General features: G+C 44.9%; 3 protein-coding genes across 3 annotated transcripts in view; 2 read left to right on the forward strand and 1 right to left on the reverse strand.

The window, feature by feature from the left end:
• The window catches only part of ChAT (Choline acetyltransferase), a gene marked incomplete at its 5' end in the record, with an annotated part of 30,630 nt that overhangs the window by 334 nt on the left and 15,825 nt on the right, over positions 1-14,471 (reverse strand). Inside the window, 8 exons of the mRNA XM_018019142.2 lie at positions 41-2,606; positions 2,861-3,061; positions 3,126-3,275; positions 3,351-3,408; positions 3,578-3,927; positions 3,992-4,759; positions 8,703-8,894; positions 10,427-10,506. Of these exons, the coding sequence (XP_017874631.1) occupies positions 2,409-2,606; positions 2,861-3,061; positions 3,126-3,275; positions 3,351-3,408; positions 3,578-3,927; positions 3,992-4,759; positions 8,703-8,894; positions 10,427-10,506 (1,997 nt within the window). The remainder of the gene's footprint in view (positions 1-40; positions 2,607-2,860; positions 3,062-3,125; positions 3,276-3,350; positions 3,409-3,577; positions 3,928-3,991; positions 4,760-8,702; positions 8,895-10,426; positions 10,507-14,471) is intronic.
• On the forward strand, positions 4,959-5,916 carry LOC108620893 (uncharacterized). The gene is made up of 2 exons (XM_018017902.2): positions 4,959-5,093; positions 5,168-5,916. The coding sequence occupies exons 1-2, from the start codon at positions 4,988-4,990 to the stop codon at positions 5,797-5,799; spliced, it is 738 nt and encodes a 245-aa protein (XP_017873391.2). The 5' UTR covers positions 4,959-4,987; the 3' UTR covers positions 5,800-5,916.
• LOC108620895 (peritrophin-55) lies at positions 7,440-8,425 on the forward strand. Its single transcript, XM_018017903.2, has 2 exons — positions 7,440-7,600; positions 7,663-8,425. The coding sequence occupies exons 1-2, from the start codon at positions 7,591-7,593 to the stop codon at positions 8,283-8,285; spliced, it is 633 nt and encodes a 210-aa protein (XP_017873392.1). The 5' UTR covers positions 7,440-7,590; the 3' UTR covers positions 8,286-8,425.

Genomic DNA, 14,471 nt, shown 5'->3' on the forward strand with positions numbered 1-14,471 from the left:
AAAATCCTTTTCTCTTAGCCCAATGCCGGACCAGACTTACGCTTCATTGTGTTTCGATGGACAATTGAGTGCCGAATGTTTGCCAGCAGAAGTTCAATTGCGTCTTTTATGCGTTTCAACGAAACTATTTTTTTGCTCTGCTTTTTAATTAATTTCTCAAAATAAACCCAAAAAAATTAATCAAAAGCTTATCTCCTGGATTTGGGCTTATCACAAACGCAATATTGGATATGCGACTTTTCTTAGAAACCAGCGAAATACCAGTCAGCTATGACAAATACCCCACCTATCTACACATATAGATATACATACGTAGGTACATATATATATATATATATATATATATATATATATATATATATATATATATATATATATATATATGTGTCTATATATAGGTCAGATAAGGAGTCGAGTCAATTCTCATTTATTTTTCTTTAGTGATCTCTTTTTGCATGCATTAACAATCAACTCAAATGGAACTTAGGCCTGTAGTACAGCTAGTAGATTGGGATTGTTCTTTAACTGCTTTCAACATAGATACACATATAATAATTGTACTAATAATTGTAATAATAATAATAATAATAATAGCAACAATGAACACAGCAACTAGTTAGAGTATTTATCAATATATGCATTTGCTTGCTTTAACATTTTCATATATAAGAATTTTCAGTTGTGTATAACATGGTATATATGTAGTATAGTATATAGTTTCATTTTTTGTTTTTTATTTATTTTTTTTTAAATATGTTTTTAGCCATAGAACAGTTATGGGTAAACATACATATATGTATGTATGTATGTATGTGTATATATAGATATATCTAATATTCGTTTCGTTTATTTGATATGTTTTGCATTTGGTAAATACTTTATATAAATTTATTGATATGTATTGTTACAATTCAAGTCTATATACGTACAATGATTTTCTATTCTTGTTTTTGTCTCGTTTTTTTTTTTTTTTACGTAAAACAAACATTAACAGCAACAATAATTAGGTAAAGCATATAGTTTTAGATAGTGTCTACATTCATGTATATGTATTTTGTATGAAACAGCAACAGAAAGATAGTTAACAGTTATATATATATATATATATATATATATATATATATATATATGTATATATATATATATATATATATATATATATATATATATATATATATATATATATCGGATATCATTTAATAATTTCTAATTTCAATAATTTTTATAACATTTCTCTACATAGCAAACATAACATGGAAAGTATTGCATACTTTTCAGCGGAACGCTACAGTGGCGTCCGTATTAATAGACCAGATCTACAATAATAGAATTTCCTCTACTTGAACTGATAGACACTGTGGCGCCTCTTTGAGCTGGGTCTGTTCATGGCAATTGGCCTATTTAAGTATCTCGCTACAGTGGCGTCCACACCAATAGGCCACTTCATTGGAACTCTTCTATTTGCGTAACACTGGCTGCCACATTAAAGGGTTCTGCTCATTCAAATTCGCTTGGGAAAGCTCTAACACAGCTAAGCTAACACAACAATCAATTGCATAATTAACCAACATATACATATATATAAATATTTATTTATTTGAATCATTTAAACGCACTAACGATTGCGCATAAAGTTGCTCTAAAACATTTAATTGACCAGAGTTTCTCTTTGTCATCTACTAAGTATATTTTGAAGCTTGGGTGAAAGCAGAGGGATTAACAGATGATTGGCTTTAGTTTGAGTGGCCTCACCCAATCGGAATGGTGTCGATTGAAATGAGTTTTACGACACTAGCAGTATATATTGTGTATGTTATTTTTCGCTCATAAACAGATGACGTCATGCGGACGCTAGTTAACTACTGTTTACATATATATAGGTTACTTTTGATACCCTTGCAGAGGTAGTCGATGTTGGCTTTAGTCATGATGTGGTTTAACGTGTGTATGAATACTTGAATCGGATCACTATACCTTATAGTTCCAATATGAACTAGCTACATAGATCAAGTTTATGTGATTTTCTTTTATCGCCTCTCTCCAAGGGTATTTAATAGTCGGCATAGCCGCAACCAATTGATCTACCTCGTCTTTTGTATAGTTAGGGATTTCCTTGCGGATATATTTGTTTTGGACAAATTGTTTGCTAAGGTACAGTTACTGATATGTTTGTTTTGTTGTGTTTCATTTTCGTCCGTTCCACCTTTCATTGTTTTTCAATTAGTTTTGAAGCCGATGTGACGATATCTATGCTTTGGTTCCGCTTCCTTTTCTTAGTTTTCTAAGTTTCCTTGTATTTTCGCTGCATTCCATTCCGGCGTTCCACGTTCCATTGTCTACATACCACGTTCCATTCCCCAAATCTCATTCCACGTTCCAATTTCCATTTTACACTATTCATATTGCATTTAGTTTTGCAGAAGGTCGCGCATGATGTCGAGCGAGTCTTGCAGGGATTTGGCATAACGAGAGGCGCTCGTATCCTCGCAGTCGTAGAATGCGGACACGCAGAAGACAATTTGATCGGGGTGCGGGTTATAGGAGCAGCCGTAGCCCCGAGGCGTGACCGGGCCATAGCCCATGAAGCTGTCCGTGGTGAAGGCGACCTGCGTATAGAAGAGCCAAACAGCACGAAGATCACTCAAGATCAGATCAGAGGGCACTCAGATGGCTGGGCAGCTTACAGCTAAGAGGCTTACGTGTGTGCAGCTGTAGGTGCTGGTGCTGGTGCTGGTGCTGTTCTTGGTGGTGCAAAAGCTAAGCATTAAGACAAATGTGGTGCAGAGACAATAGAATGAATGAAAAGGTGCTCGGTGCGTGGTGGCAGACAATGAGAGAGACAGTGAGACGGCTTGGATACCTGGCTGGTGGAGAGCAGAAAGCATTGCGATATCTTGTAGGACTCATCCGTGAAGAGCTCGTGCAGCTCCCCAGTGACCTCCACCGAAGCCTCGCGCAGCCCCAGCAGTGGTATGTCGATGCCATGGCCAAGAATGTTCTTTACCATCACCTCCGTCTGCCGGGCGACGGCGCAGCGGAACAGCTCACGCAGATGATCCTTCTGTGAAAGCAGACCCGTTACCCACACGGAACTGGGCAAAGGCTTACGGGCTGGTAGTACTCACGCTATAAATGCTAAATTTGACTTTGCGGGCATCCTCCTCGTCCTCCTCGCGGTCGCTCTCCAGTGGAACGTTGGCACCCTCGCCCTGACACATCGCCTTGGCCCACTCCAGCGCCTCCGTGCTGGCAGCACGTATGCAATCCACACGACCCTGTCGAATCAAGGGGGGTTACAAATGGATAGTTCATAGAGCGATCGATCGATCGATCGACAGCTGAACACTTACGAGCAGGAAGCGCCTGGTGGAAGCACTCTCATAGGTGGCCACCAAATGGCCGTAAAGTCTGAAAGGCAATAATAGTGTTGAGAATTATTCAATATTCCTTATATTAGCGGAAGGGATCTCGAAGGATCGACGGTAGCTCAGATAGCGATAGGTTCAGCTAGGCGCTGAGTTAGCCTAGACTGGAAATCGTAGACTCGGCTTGTTTTGCCCTAGCTAGCGGTACTCACTTAAAGTAGGCGAGCTGGAGGGCCAGCTGTATGTAGACGTCCGGGCTAACCTGGCAGGACTTGACAAAGTTCTTGCCGTAGCCCTTGTAGCGGTAGACATAGAAATCCAGATTGTCAATGGCCCTGTCCACCGACTTGGCAGCCTGGACGAAGCGTTGCTGCAGCTTGTCGTTCACATGCCACTCGAGGCGCTCGGGAGGCGGCAAGTGATGCTGGGGCACGCCGTTGTCTTCCTGCGGATGCTCTTCAATCTTCTTGTAGACCTTCTCCAGCAGCTGGACGACTGCGATGCCCTCGGAGGTCGAGTGCTCGTAACAGAGGCCCCAGCTGCCATCGGTGCAGATGATGAGCTGGTTGGTAATGAGAAAAAGGTTAGCTGAAGGTACGGCAGGCGGGTGGAGGAGGTGGGGTCACCTGCATGGTCTTGTCGAACCAGCGATTGGCCGAGTTGAATTCGCTGCCTCCGCCGTGGAGCATTTCGTGTGCCATGTTCGTCTCATCCCGATCGCCGGCGGTGTGGACGCTGGGCGTGGCACCACTGAAGCCGCGTGCATTGAAATTGGTGTTCAACGGCTCGTCCAAGCATAGCACCACCAGCGCCGTTTCGATCAGCTCCAGGTTCCGCTGGTTGCGCTCATCCGTCTGCAGGGCCTCACGGTCCACAGCCCACTGGGAACGCGGCTCGGCTGTCAACAGGCCGACGGGCAACGGCTTGCCCGGCAGGCAGGGCGCGTCGCTGAGCACGTAGAGTATCTGGGAGGCGATCTCGCTCTCGGTGAGCTTGCCGCGATCGCTGGCTTGCAGCACCACGCAGTACATCTGATTGCGACAGATGACCACCACGTGGCGGTCCTCGTCGCTGTCGATGGGCCTCTGCCGGCTCGGCAAGTACTGCGAGTCGCGCTCCACGCCCGGACGACGGCAGGAGCCCAGCAGGCGGTAGTACTGGGCCATGCAGAGCGGCTGGTTCTTCTCCCTGGAGGCAGCCCTCTCCTGCGGCAGCTGTCCACTCTCCAGCATCTCCTTGTGCTCGACCAGGCCGTCCAGCAGCCGCGCCGCAAAGTGGGCCACGTCGTGGACGGTCCTGAAGTGGCGCGGCGGAAAAACGGTGCCAGGATTCGAGTTGATCGGCAAGGGCAAGCGCACATTCATGTACATGTCGTTGAGCCAGTAGTAGTAGGCCTGTCGGAGCGTGGCGTGGAGTGGAGCGGAGTACATGGAAAGCGCATTATTAACACACGAGATACAAACTTAATTAGCGGGAAAAACAACATCGGGGTTGGGCACTTGGCTGCTTGGCTGCTTGGCTGTTTGGGTGCGTGGGTGCGCCTCTTATCGAGCCCAGTGCGAAGGGTACACTGATAAGGCAGAACAGAGATCACATTTGGGAGATCGCAGATCTGCGATAAGATGCACTATATAAAATGCCTAAGGCACCTAGACAACATCAGTACAGCAGTTTCATCTAAACCTGACGGATACCCAGCGACAACCCACAACCCCAACAAGATGAAAGGTGAGCAATAGCTTGGTCATCAATCACACAATCATTCAATCAATCACCAATCTTCCGCTCAATCTCGATTGCAGTGTTCGCTCTTACTTTGCTCAGCCTGGCGGCTTTGTCGCAGGCGCGCCTCGACTACAAGCTGCAGTGCACCCGCGAGGAGGTGGGCATACGCTGGCCGAGCTACTTCAGCAACTCCGAGTACTACGTCTGCCAGAGCATCTATGGCAACCAGCTGACCGTGCACTGTCCGCCCGGTGAGGTCTTCACCTTCGTGCTGCAGCAGTGCGCCGCGCCGGCTCTGTATGTGCCAGCGCCACCCATGGATGTGCTGCCCACCGATGCGCCCATTACCACGCACGTCGTCAACGAGGCGCCACCAATGATGACTCCCAATGGACCCGTCCACATGCTCGGCCAGGAGAACGAGTTCGAGCCAGAGCATATGCAGGTCATTCACGCTTCGCCACTCGATCCCACACCTCCCACCCCACCCACCGAGCCACCAACTCCGCCCACCGTTGTGCTCGATGCCCCCAAGCCTGGCAAGAAGCCCACCGCCCCACAGCCCCACAAGAAGACTAGCTCAGCCCCAACACCCGCCAAGGCCGCCGCGGCCAAGAAGCCCGCTGCTCCATCTCCGCCCAAGGCTGGCAAGAAACCAACGCCGCCCAGCAAGGCCCAGAAGAAGCCACCGACCAAGCCCTCAGCCTAACTCGTCGCTCCACCCCCCTCCCCGGAGTCGGTCGTCTACTAAATTAATGTTCAGCAAGCGGAATTTCATTCAGAACTCTAAAATAACAACTAAATAAATATCTAACTGCACAAATAACTCTTCTACTCTATGGCTATGGGGCCCATCCACTCACACACACACATACACTCACCGACACACATACTTGAGAGACAGGTGAGTCTCTGAATGAATCAATTAGCTAATTGACCTTGTCGGAACATATCGATGACAGTTAACACTTTTAATTGATTAATAATTGTAAATGGAACATGCCAAGAATTCAGCGTAAATATGTTCACCACTTCATGCATGCTCGACTGGCAGATACTTCGCACGTATGCCATCTAACTAATTACATATAATTAATTATATACCTATATGACGACTGATGACATTCCTTCAGATGTGAAGAAATGTATGCAAATCTTTGCTAGTGAGGCATGCTCGACTCGCAGATACCTCGCAAGTGTGCAGATAGAAGATGTAATCTTATGACGACTGATGACATTCCTTCAGATTTGAAAGAAGAATAACAACATTCAAGTGTTCAAATCTTAACTAGTGAGGCATGCTCGACTAGCATAGATACCTTTCTGATAATGAACATTTCTACTGTAGAACAGATACATAGGAAGACCGAAGAGAACTAGACTATTTGGTAGGCACTGTTGTTCTATTACATTTAAAGGAAAAAGAGAGAAATGCTCCTGGTAAAGCCTTTAATAGTAGTCTATTTTAGACTAGCAGATACCTCATCCATTTGCCAATTAGTACTAAATCGTTATATAGGAATGTTGATTGATTAGCAGCTACCCTGTTCCAGCTTATAAGTACTATACTATAAAAAGATTTTCATACTGCAATATATCAAAATGTCGGACACTTGAAAATATCAATTGCAAATCATATTTAACAGCTATAGCATATAGGCCAATATTAATTGTAGTTGGGGTGAGCTAGTACTATTTGATAGAATAATAACTAAATCGAAGATAAATGTAGTTTTCCATTCAAAGGTCTTATCTTATATGGCGTAGTCTTTTCATAACCCGTATGTGTTTGGTGAGAGGTTCATCGATTATACAGAAAATGTAATCAAGTCCCGTTTCACTAGTTGCTCGCAATCCGAGGCTGTGCTTACATAATTACGCGTTGTTGAGCAATGGCTCGCTATCGTTATCGGAACATTAGCGAACGAACATTCGATCCTTGGGTTCAATTAAATGGAAGATCACCACAAATGGAATTTCGCTATGGAATTTCCGTTCTTATTTGTATTTCCGAAGAAATACAGAAATAAAGTCAAGTGATACGAACGCCCATTATTATTAGCGGCGACGATGATAAGCGCGCGGGGGAAACACTGTAGATATGAGCTACCCTACACAGGGAGGCTGTTGCCCTGCCCTCCTTGCAGTTTGCCGGCTATGCTAAGTGCCATGGTTAAGGGTGTGCACGCTCTGCTTGCCCGATTATTCAATAATTAGTGAAAATTTGTTGGGCTCTTATCGGGGCAGGGCAGATATGGCATAGATTACCCAGGTTACATGGGCGTGCGAGCGCAATTCGGCTTCGATTCACTTTTAATTTTGGCAGAATGACAAGCGCAACAAGAATATTAATCTAGACGTGTTGCTCGAGCTGATTACGGGTGCCTTTGACAGCTCGCCGATCGGGCCATAAAAGGCTTTGCCTCCGGCAGGGTTAGAGTAGTGATTGCAGCGATTGGAAAGCAGCGAGACGCCTCAAGCAGCAGCAGCAGCAGCAACAATGAAACAAGGTGAGCATTGCAGAAGGAGGAGACGCTCCTCAGGCCTCATGCTGGATCCATCTGCTTTTCAGTTCTAATCGTAGTCGTTGGACTGCTGGCCATTGGCATCCAGGCACAGGATAATTGCCCCACACCCGTCTATACCGAGAATATTGTGCCCGTGTGCCAAGCAAATACGCGCATCAAGTTGCCCAACTATGCGGACCCCACCACCTATTATTCCTGCACCACAGGCAAACCTGTGCTGGCGAAATGCGAAGCGCCCAAGGGCTACTTCAGCTATGTGCTGCAGGAGTGCTCGACATGCGCCAACTACATACCCGCCGTCGAGTGCTCACAGAATAAGTTGGGCCTCAAATGCGAGAAAATTGATTCTGGTGCCACTACGACACCGTCAGGCTCGACAGCAGCGCCAACAACTAAGACTACAAGTGCTGCAGATACAACTCCCAAAACAAGCAAATCAACCACGACCAAGGTAACCACTGTGAAACCCGAACCGACAGTGCCTGCCCCACCGGATGATACGACCGCGGCTCCCGGCCAGACCACCACCTCCAATGGCGATTTACCAACCGGCACCACCATCTTTGTGCCACAGCCCCCATCTCCCAATGATCCCAATGTACCCGCTCCACCTACTCCAGAGCCAACAGTCGGCACCCTGGCCCCTGAGCCGCCCTTTGCTCCATAATCTGTATAACCTATCTATATGTGCGTATATATGCTTATATATGAATACCGTTACCCCCTAATAATGTATATGTACAATTGAGTGCGCGAATCGATGTTGGATTTGAATAAACATTCACAGTGCAATGGCATAGAAACAGACAGGTGCAAGTATTATTCACTAGAGGCAAGGACTCTCTGCTTCTCCACTTAGTCCGCCAAACACTGAATCAGTCACTGTCAATCGCCGCCTCAGTCAGTTATCAATCGTGATCAATCAGTTAGAGCTTAAACCTATAGGCACTCAGTCAGATCCTCTCGCTGTCTGTGTCTGTGTGTTAGTCAATCAATCAGTTATCAATCTGTGAGTCAGCCGGTTTCTTGGTCAATCACTCAATCAGTTGCCACACTTGTCAATCAATCAGGCATCAGAACTCACCCAGTTATCCTCCGCCTCGCGCTTATCCACCAGGTACTGATGCAGTCGGGGTCCCAGGCCCTGCGGCGACACGAACTGCTTGATGATGGCCTTGGTTCTCTCCAACTGAGCGGGCGTCGTGATGGGCTCCAGGGCGAGCACATAGTCGGCCATGGTCTGCTCCAGCGGTGGGACAGGTATCTTGGGTAGAGTCTGAAGAAGAAGTAGAGAAGGCGGAAAAGGGTTCACATACTTCTTCCCTTGGTTTCGTTTCGTTTCGTTTCCTTCTTTTTATATTTTGAGCTTCTATCAAATTGTATTTGCGTTCAAGTTTCTTGCGTCGTAGCTCATTTATATGCAGGACATTATGGCAGTTAGAATACAAAAGCAAGAGCACAAAAAGCGTAGACCCCAGGGACCCAAATTTCGAATCACAAAAAAGAAAACGAGAAAAAAAAATGCTGGAAATAGGGCAAGAAATGTGGGGAAGGGGCATGAATCTGACATTGGGTTTCCCCCACGGCATTTTGCCTAGTCACGGACAACTCGAATCAAGAGCTCTGCTCAGCTGAGCTCTCGAGCACTGAGCATCCGAATCCCTAGTGGCCAAACACACACAATTTCTTTTAGGAACAAACAACGTGCGGATCTCACAATCGATTTGAGATTCGCGCCAAATCAAAAATCGATTTCAATTATTTCCAATTTGATAAAACTTATAATGAATACCTACAAAAATTCCATCAATTGCAAATTAGCATGCAGTTGATCTGGATTTATTTTGCTCATTTTTAGAGTGGAAAAGAAAAAAGATTATTTAATCTAATACAGCTTAATTAATGTCGACAAATTTTATTTTCTGTAAGTCGTATTCATTCTTATTTCAACTATATCGCTGAGCCACAAGGCAAGTGAGCCGAGGGGGAAAGTAAACATCTAGATCGATTGGCTACTATGGTGGAACATTATAGAATAGGATTACCCATCTTAATTGTTTACATATGTATAAACTCGTAATCGAGTCTGAGCTTAAGTCTGTTTTCGATAGGTTTTCTTTCGAATGTTTTGACTTCGAATACCCTTGGAGTAGCATTACAATGATCTATGCCATCTGGGCCTATCCATGCTGCTAGCGCAGTTGCAGACATTTAATCTTCAACTAAAAATTTATTACTTCTGTATTTTTAGTAGGGTATTTAAACCTGCATATTCCTGTTGGTCAAGGAAATAGTTATAATATGCAGAAACTTTTCCATCTGTCATTTGACTCAGACAGAAGTCGAGTTGCTGATATACTCTCTCTCTTTGTCCAACTCTCCCTCTCTCTCTCTCTTACACACACTATCTGTCTAGCTCTGTATGTGTCTCTATTTTCGGGGGTTGCTGCTGTGCTTTTACAGGTGAGCGTGGGACGGGGCATGGGATGAGGGCTGCGGCTGGGGGCCTTGGGATGTTTGTTTACAAGTACGGCGGACTGGTTGTCTGGCTGGGTCTGGTGCCCGGTTCCGGTTGCCCCAGAGGACGACGGTTGCCATACAAAAGCGCTCGTTATTTGCATTTGTAATTATAACAAACAGGATTAGTCTGTCTCTATGCGTGTCTCTCTCTGTCTCTCTCTCTCTCTGTCTCTGTCTCTGTCTCTGTCTCTGTATTTGTATTTGAATTAGTCTAGTAGCAAGTTTGTAGAGCCTTGTGCAAATATTTGAAGTCGACTGCAAAGAAATTCGAAAATTGTGTTAACTCACGTCAGGGAAACCAAATTCGTCTACAGACTCCGCGGTGGAAAGCCATTTCTTGGGTATGGATAGTATGGAGTCTTTCCATCCTGCAAGGGAATTCGAAAAGAAACGTCATTAGATAAAGATTTAGGAATACTCTTAAAACAAAAATCAACATATTTGAAAATAAATCTTAGGTGTCTAGATTAGATGGGCTAAAAATACACTGCCCAAAATAAAATGTGATATTAGAAATTGCGCAGGCACAAAGGTGAATCAAGAGCTATAAGTCGGCAAGTAACAATTACTGACTAATGTGTTGTTCACTGCGTTAATCTGAGATGTCTTCTTCGATATCGACTAAATGGGACAACTAGTTAATCACTGTCATATTCGAGTGTTCAGCTGGATTCCACAGAAAATGTAAGTCTCTTATCGGTTAACTAGACTGACAGTAGGGCAGCAGAAAAGGGTTTATCGCACTGCTTGGCAGGCTGTCGCTCGCGCTGGGAGCTGATCGGACAGCATGAGATACCGCAGTGAATTTAAGCAAGCAATGGCCCGTAGGCTGCCGGCTCTTCAGGCGCTATCTATCCATCTAGCTATCAAGGTCACAAGCTAGCTAAATCCGGCTTGCGAACGCCCATCAAGCTTTTATTGGCTTCCGCTATCGGCAACGCAATAGAATTGGCCCAAGCAAAACTTAGCCCAACACTCAAGAGCTCAATGCCAGCCCCCTCCAAAGTGAAACTCGTTGGACTGTAAGTCGAGTGTGTAAGCACTTCCGGTTGCCCAGCGAGACGGCAATTTCCGTTATTAGTCCAGTGCGATAGAGCAGCCCAGACACAACTCATGTATCCGATGACAAATTTCAGAGGAAACAAATAAGTGTCTCGAGTCGGCATTGACCGGCGGGCAGATACCCGAGCGAAGTACGCCTCTACCCCGCCTTCATGGGTTCACGGTATAAAAAAGAGCAGCAACTAATTCAAAATGATTGTAGACTTGATCGAGGGGGATAGAGTCATCCGTTTGTTGAATTGTTCCCGTCTACTTATGGCAATCATAATGTTATTAATAAAACTGGTTTTACGACAATCATGATAAAAGCAAAACGGTCTAAACAGCCATCAACCCCAACCTAAACCACAGCACGCGTGGCGTGGTAGCGTCCCGCGTCCCGCGTCCCCCGTCCAGAGTCCCTGCACCCGGCGTCTAATGCAATTTATTATCCTTTTTTCATTATCTGGCCAAGACTTTGACTATAACTAGCACAGTTCTCTCCCTCTCCATTTTTCTCCTCTCTCTTTCTGAACAATGGGGCACGTGGCACCAATTTGAGCATCCGCTCTATTGTTGCTATTCCTCAAATTGTTGTTGTTGTTGTTATTGTTTGCTGTGTCACGGTTGTCTTTGCGAGAAATAACATTAACCACAACCTGTCTAACTCCAGCTTAGCTCCCCTAACGACAGATTGAATAGGCCAACTCAGCTCAACTGAACTGAACAGAACGGAACGGAATGGAACGGAGACGCCCAGCCTCTGACCTGGCCGTAAATTATAATAAATTGCTTTAGGGAAATTCAAATTAAGTAATTAAACTGGAGCTTGTGCTCTGTGAAGCTGGCAGTTCTATTGACTTCAGTGAACTAGTTCAAATGTTCATTTTCATGAATGTCGTTTGTTTCATTCATCATTTCCATTAGCTGGATTAGTTTAGTGAAATGTGGGATTCCAGTTTGATTCGATGAACTAGCTCATATTAAGCAGAAACTACTCCTCATTCATTGAATTGATGTAAAGAACTTTTTCAATTGTTCATTCATTTTGATAGCATGTTAATTCAACTATACCGTTAAGATCTTTTTCATTTCGACGACCGACTAAACTGAAGAGCTCACTGATTCAAAAGAACAAGTTCCTTTGACTAACTCATACAATGATACTTTTTGTGAACCTTCCGACGCAACTCTAATACTCTGCGTCATCCAGGACTTCGTCTTTGTGTAGTCAAATCTTAAATATTCGCAATTCTCAACTTTAAGAGTTGAATAGGAAAGTCAACTAGTCAAGAAAGTATCTGACTTGAAAATGCCCTACTCCAGTTTCATAACAAGTAAGTGAATCCATTTTGAATTGTTTTTCTATACCCTGAGTCGAATATACTCGCTTCTTTGCACGTTCGCTATTGACTAGTCTTCACTGTAGCACAAATTGGATACATTGCATTTGCATCGCATTCAATTATGCGCTCTGACATGGACACATTTCCGATTGATTGATTGATCGATTGATGCTGGGATTTTTGATTAGGCAGACAGAGGGCGGCTAATCAGATATTCATGCGCCATTGCAGGGCAGACAGGGCGTACTTCCGCTTCCCATTCCGTTCGCGTTTTCGTACTCGTACTCGTATTCGTATACGTTTTCGTTTCCGTTTCCCCTTGGAGCAGCTGTCTACCGATTCGCTTATTGATGAAGCCGTCAGGTTCAATTTGTGTCTGGCTGTCAGTTATTTTGTCGACTCATGCTCCGATGTTGCTTTTGTGCTCCCAGCTCGTTTTGCATTTTTGGCACATTAGCTCATTATGATATTCATTATGCTGATGTGGGGACGATTCACACCCCGTCTGCTAAGCTGATGGAGCTTATTGGCCACACGCCTCCCATTTTAACGGGCAGCAATAAAACGCTTCAATAAACCAAACAAGCTCATTATTAAGCAGCAAAAATCACGCTCGAATGCCTTGAATTTCTCTCGCTGCTCGCTCCCCCGCTTTGATGAGGCTGAAGCTGAAGCTGATGCTGATGCCGGAGGGGCGGAGGTTAGACGACAGCCAACTGCTGCCGCCTGTCAGACGCGGCGATAAAAATGTAATCCCAATGAAAAATAATGTTGCTTCGCAGCCACGATTCCAATTTAGCAAAAACAGTCAACCCCCACGACCGCGGCTCATTACGGCCCGCACAGCTCGGCAGAGATGGAGCAGGAAACGGCTGAGTAGGACAGGGGTAGAGCAGGGGAATCGATGCTGCATTTGAAACTGTTGATCTTTAGACCTGCGTATCCCTCTGCATTTAGCAGAAACCAAAGCAAATGAAGCGAAGCAATTTAAAAAGGCAAAACAAATCCGTGAATCCGTGAGGCGACCCTCACTCTGTCGTCTACATGAAACACCAGTCGAACAAGCTGTGAGCTCAGCTGGGTGCAGCAGGGGCAGCAGGGGCAGCAGGGGGTAGCTGCATGCCCACAGCATTCTCGACTGACTGAATGATTGAATGAGTGAGTGAGTGTGTGAATGAATGAATGAATGAGCTTTCGCTCCTTTTGTTCGCTTGCTGGGTGCAAAGGGCTTCATTTCTATATTTGAGGGTGTTTCGCCCTTGCCACACCAGCTACCGCTCCCACTCCTGCTCCCACTCCTGCTCCCACTGCTTCCGCTTCTGGCACGCACGCAACAATTGAGCCGTAAATCCTTTACGGCCTTAGCGCTTGCTGTTTTACGCCGCTTCCAATATATATTCTCGTTGAGTCTTTGGCTGCGCTTTTGTGTTCCTGCGGCCTGTTCTTGGGATTGTTTTGTGCGCCTAACCAGGCATCCTCTCTTATTATAGACTTTTGTGCCGCAAACAAAATGAACAGCCTTCTATTATTTTTGTGTGTTTTTTTTCCTTTTCTCATTTAATTGTTTGAATTGAAACAAGCGGAAAGCGTAAATTGCTTACGTATTGCTTTGTTGCCCCTTGGGCTGTATTATATCATAGCGACGACTAGAAGATGCCCTAAGCACATGCTGTATATCAAATACACAAAAGTGAACTACTCAAAGTCAGTATCGAATCTACATAAAGCTCGTATAGTTCTCGAGCTTTGGATATATACAAACATATGTATATCAAAAGATACTATGATAGATACTATGATATATGATGATGGCATATTAGCAGCAAAACTGAAAAACAAAAGGTAATTCATATGAAAGAAGATTTATGGAAAGCAGGTAATATCTAGAGCCCATTGTTTAGGAGTTACGCTGGAGTTACTATGGGTTGGATATTGATGGCACAAAT

The sequence above is a fragment of the Drosophila arizonae genome, chromosome 2, assembly GCF_054131065.1.
Source record: "Drosophila arizonae isolate 15081-1271.41 chromosome 2, UAZ_ARI_1.0, whole genome shotgun sequence".
Taxonomy (NCBI): domain Eukaryota; kingdom Metazoa; phylum Arthropoda; class Insecta; order Diptera; family Drosophilidae; genus Drosophila; species Drosophila arizonae.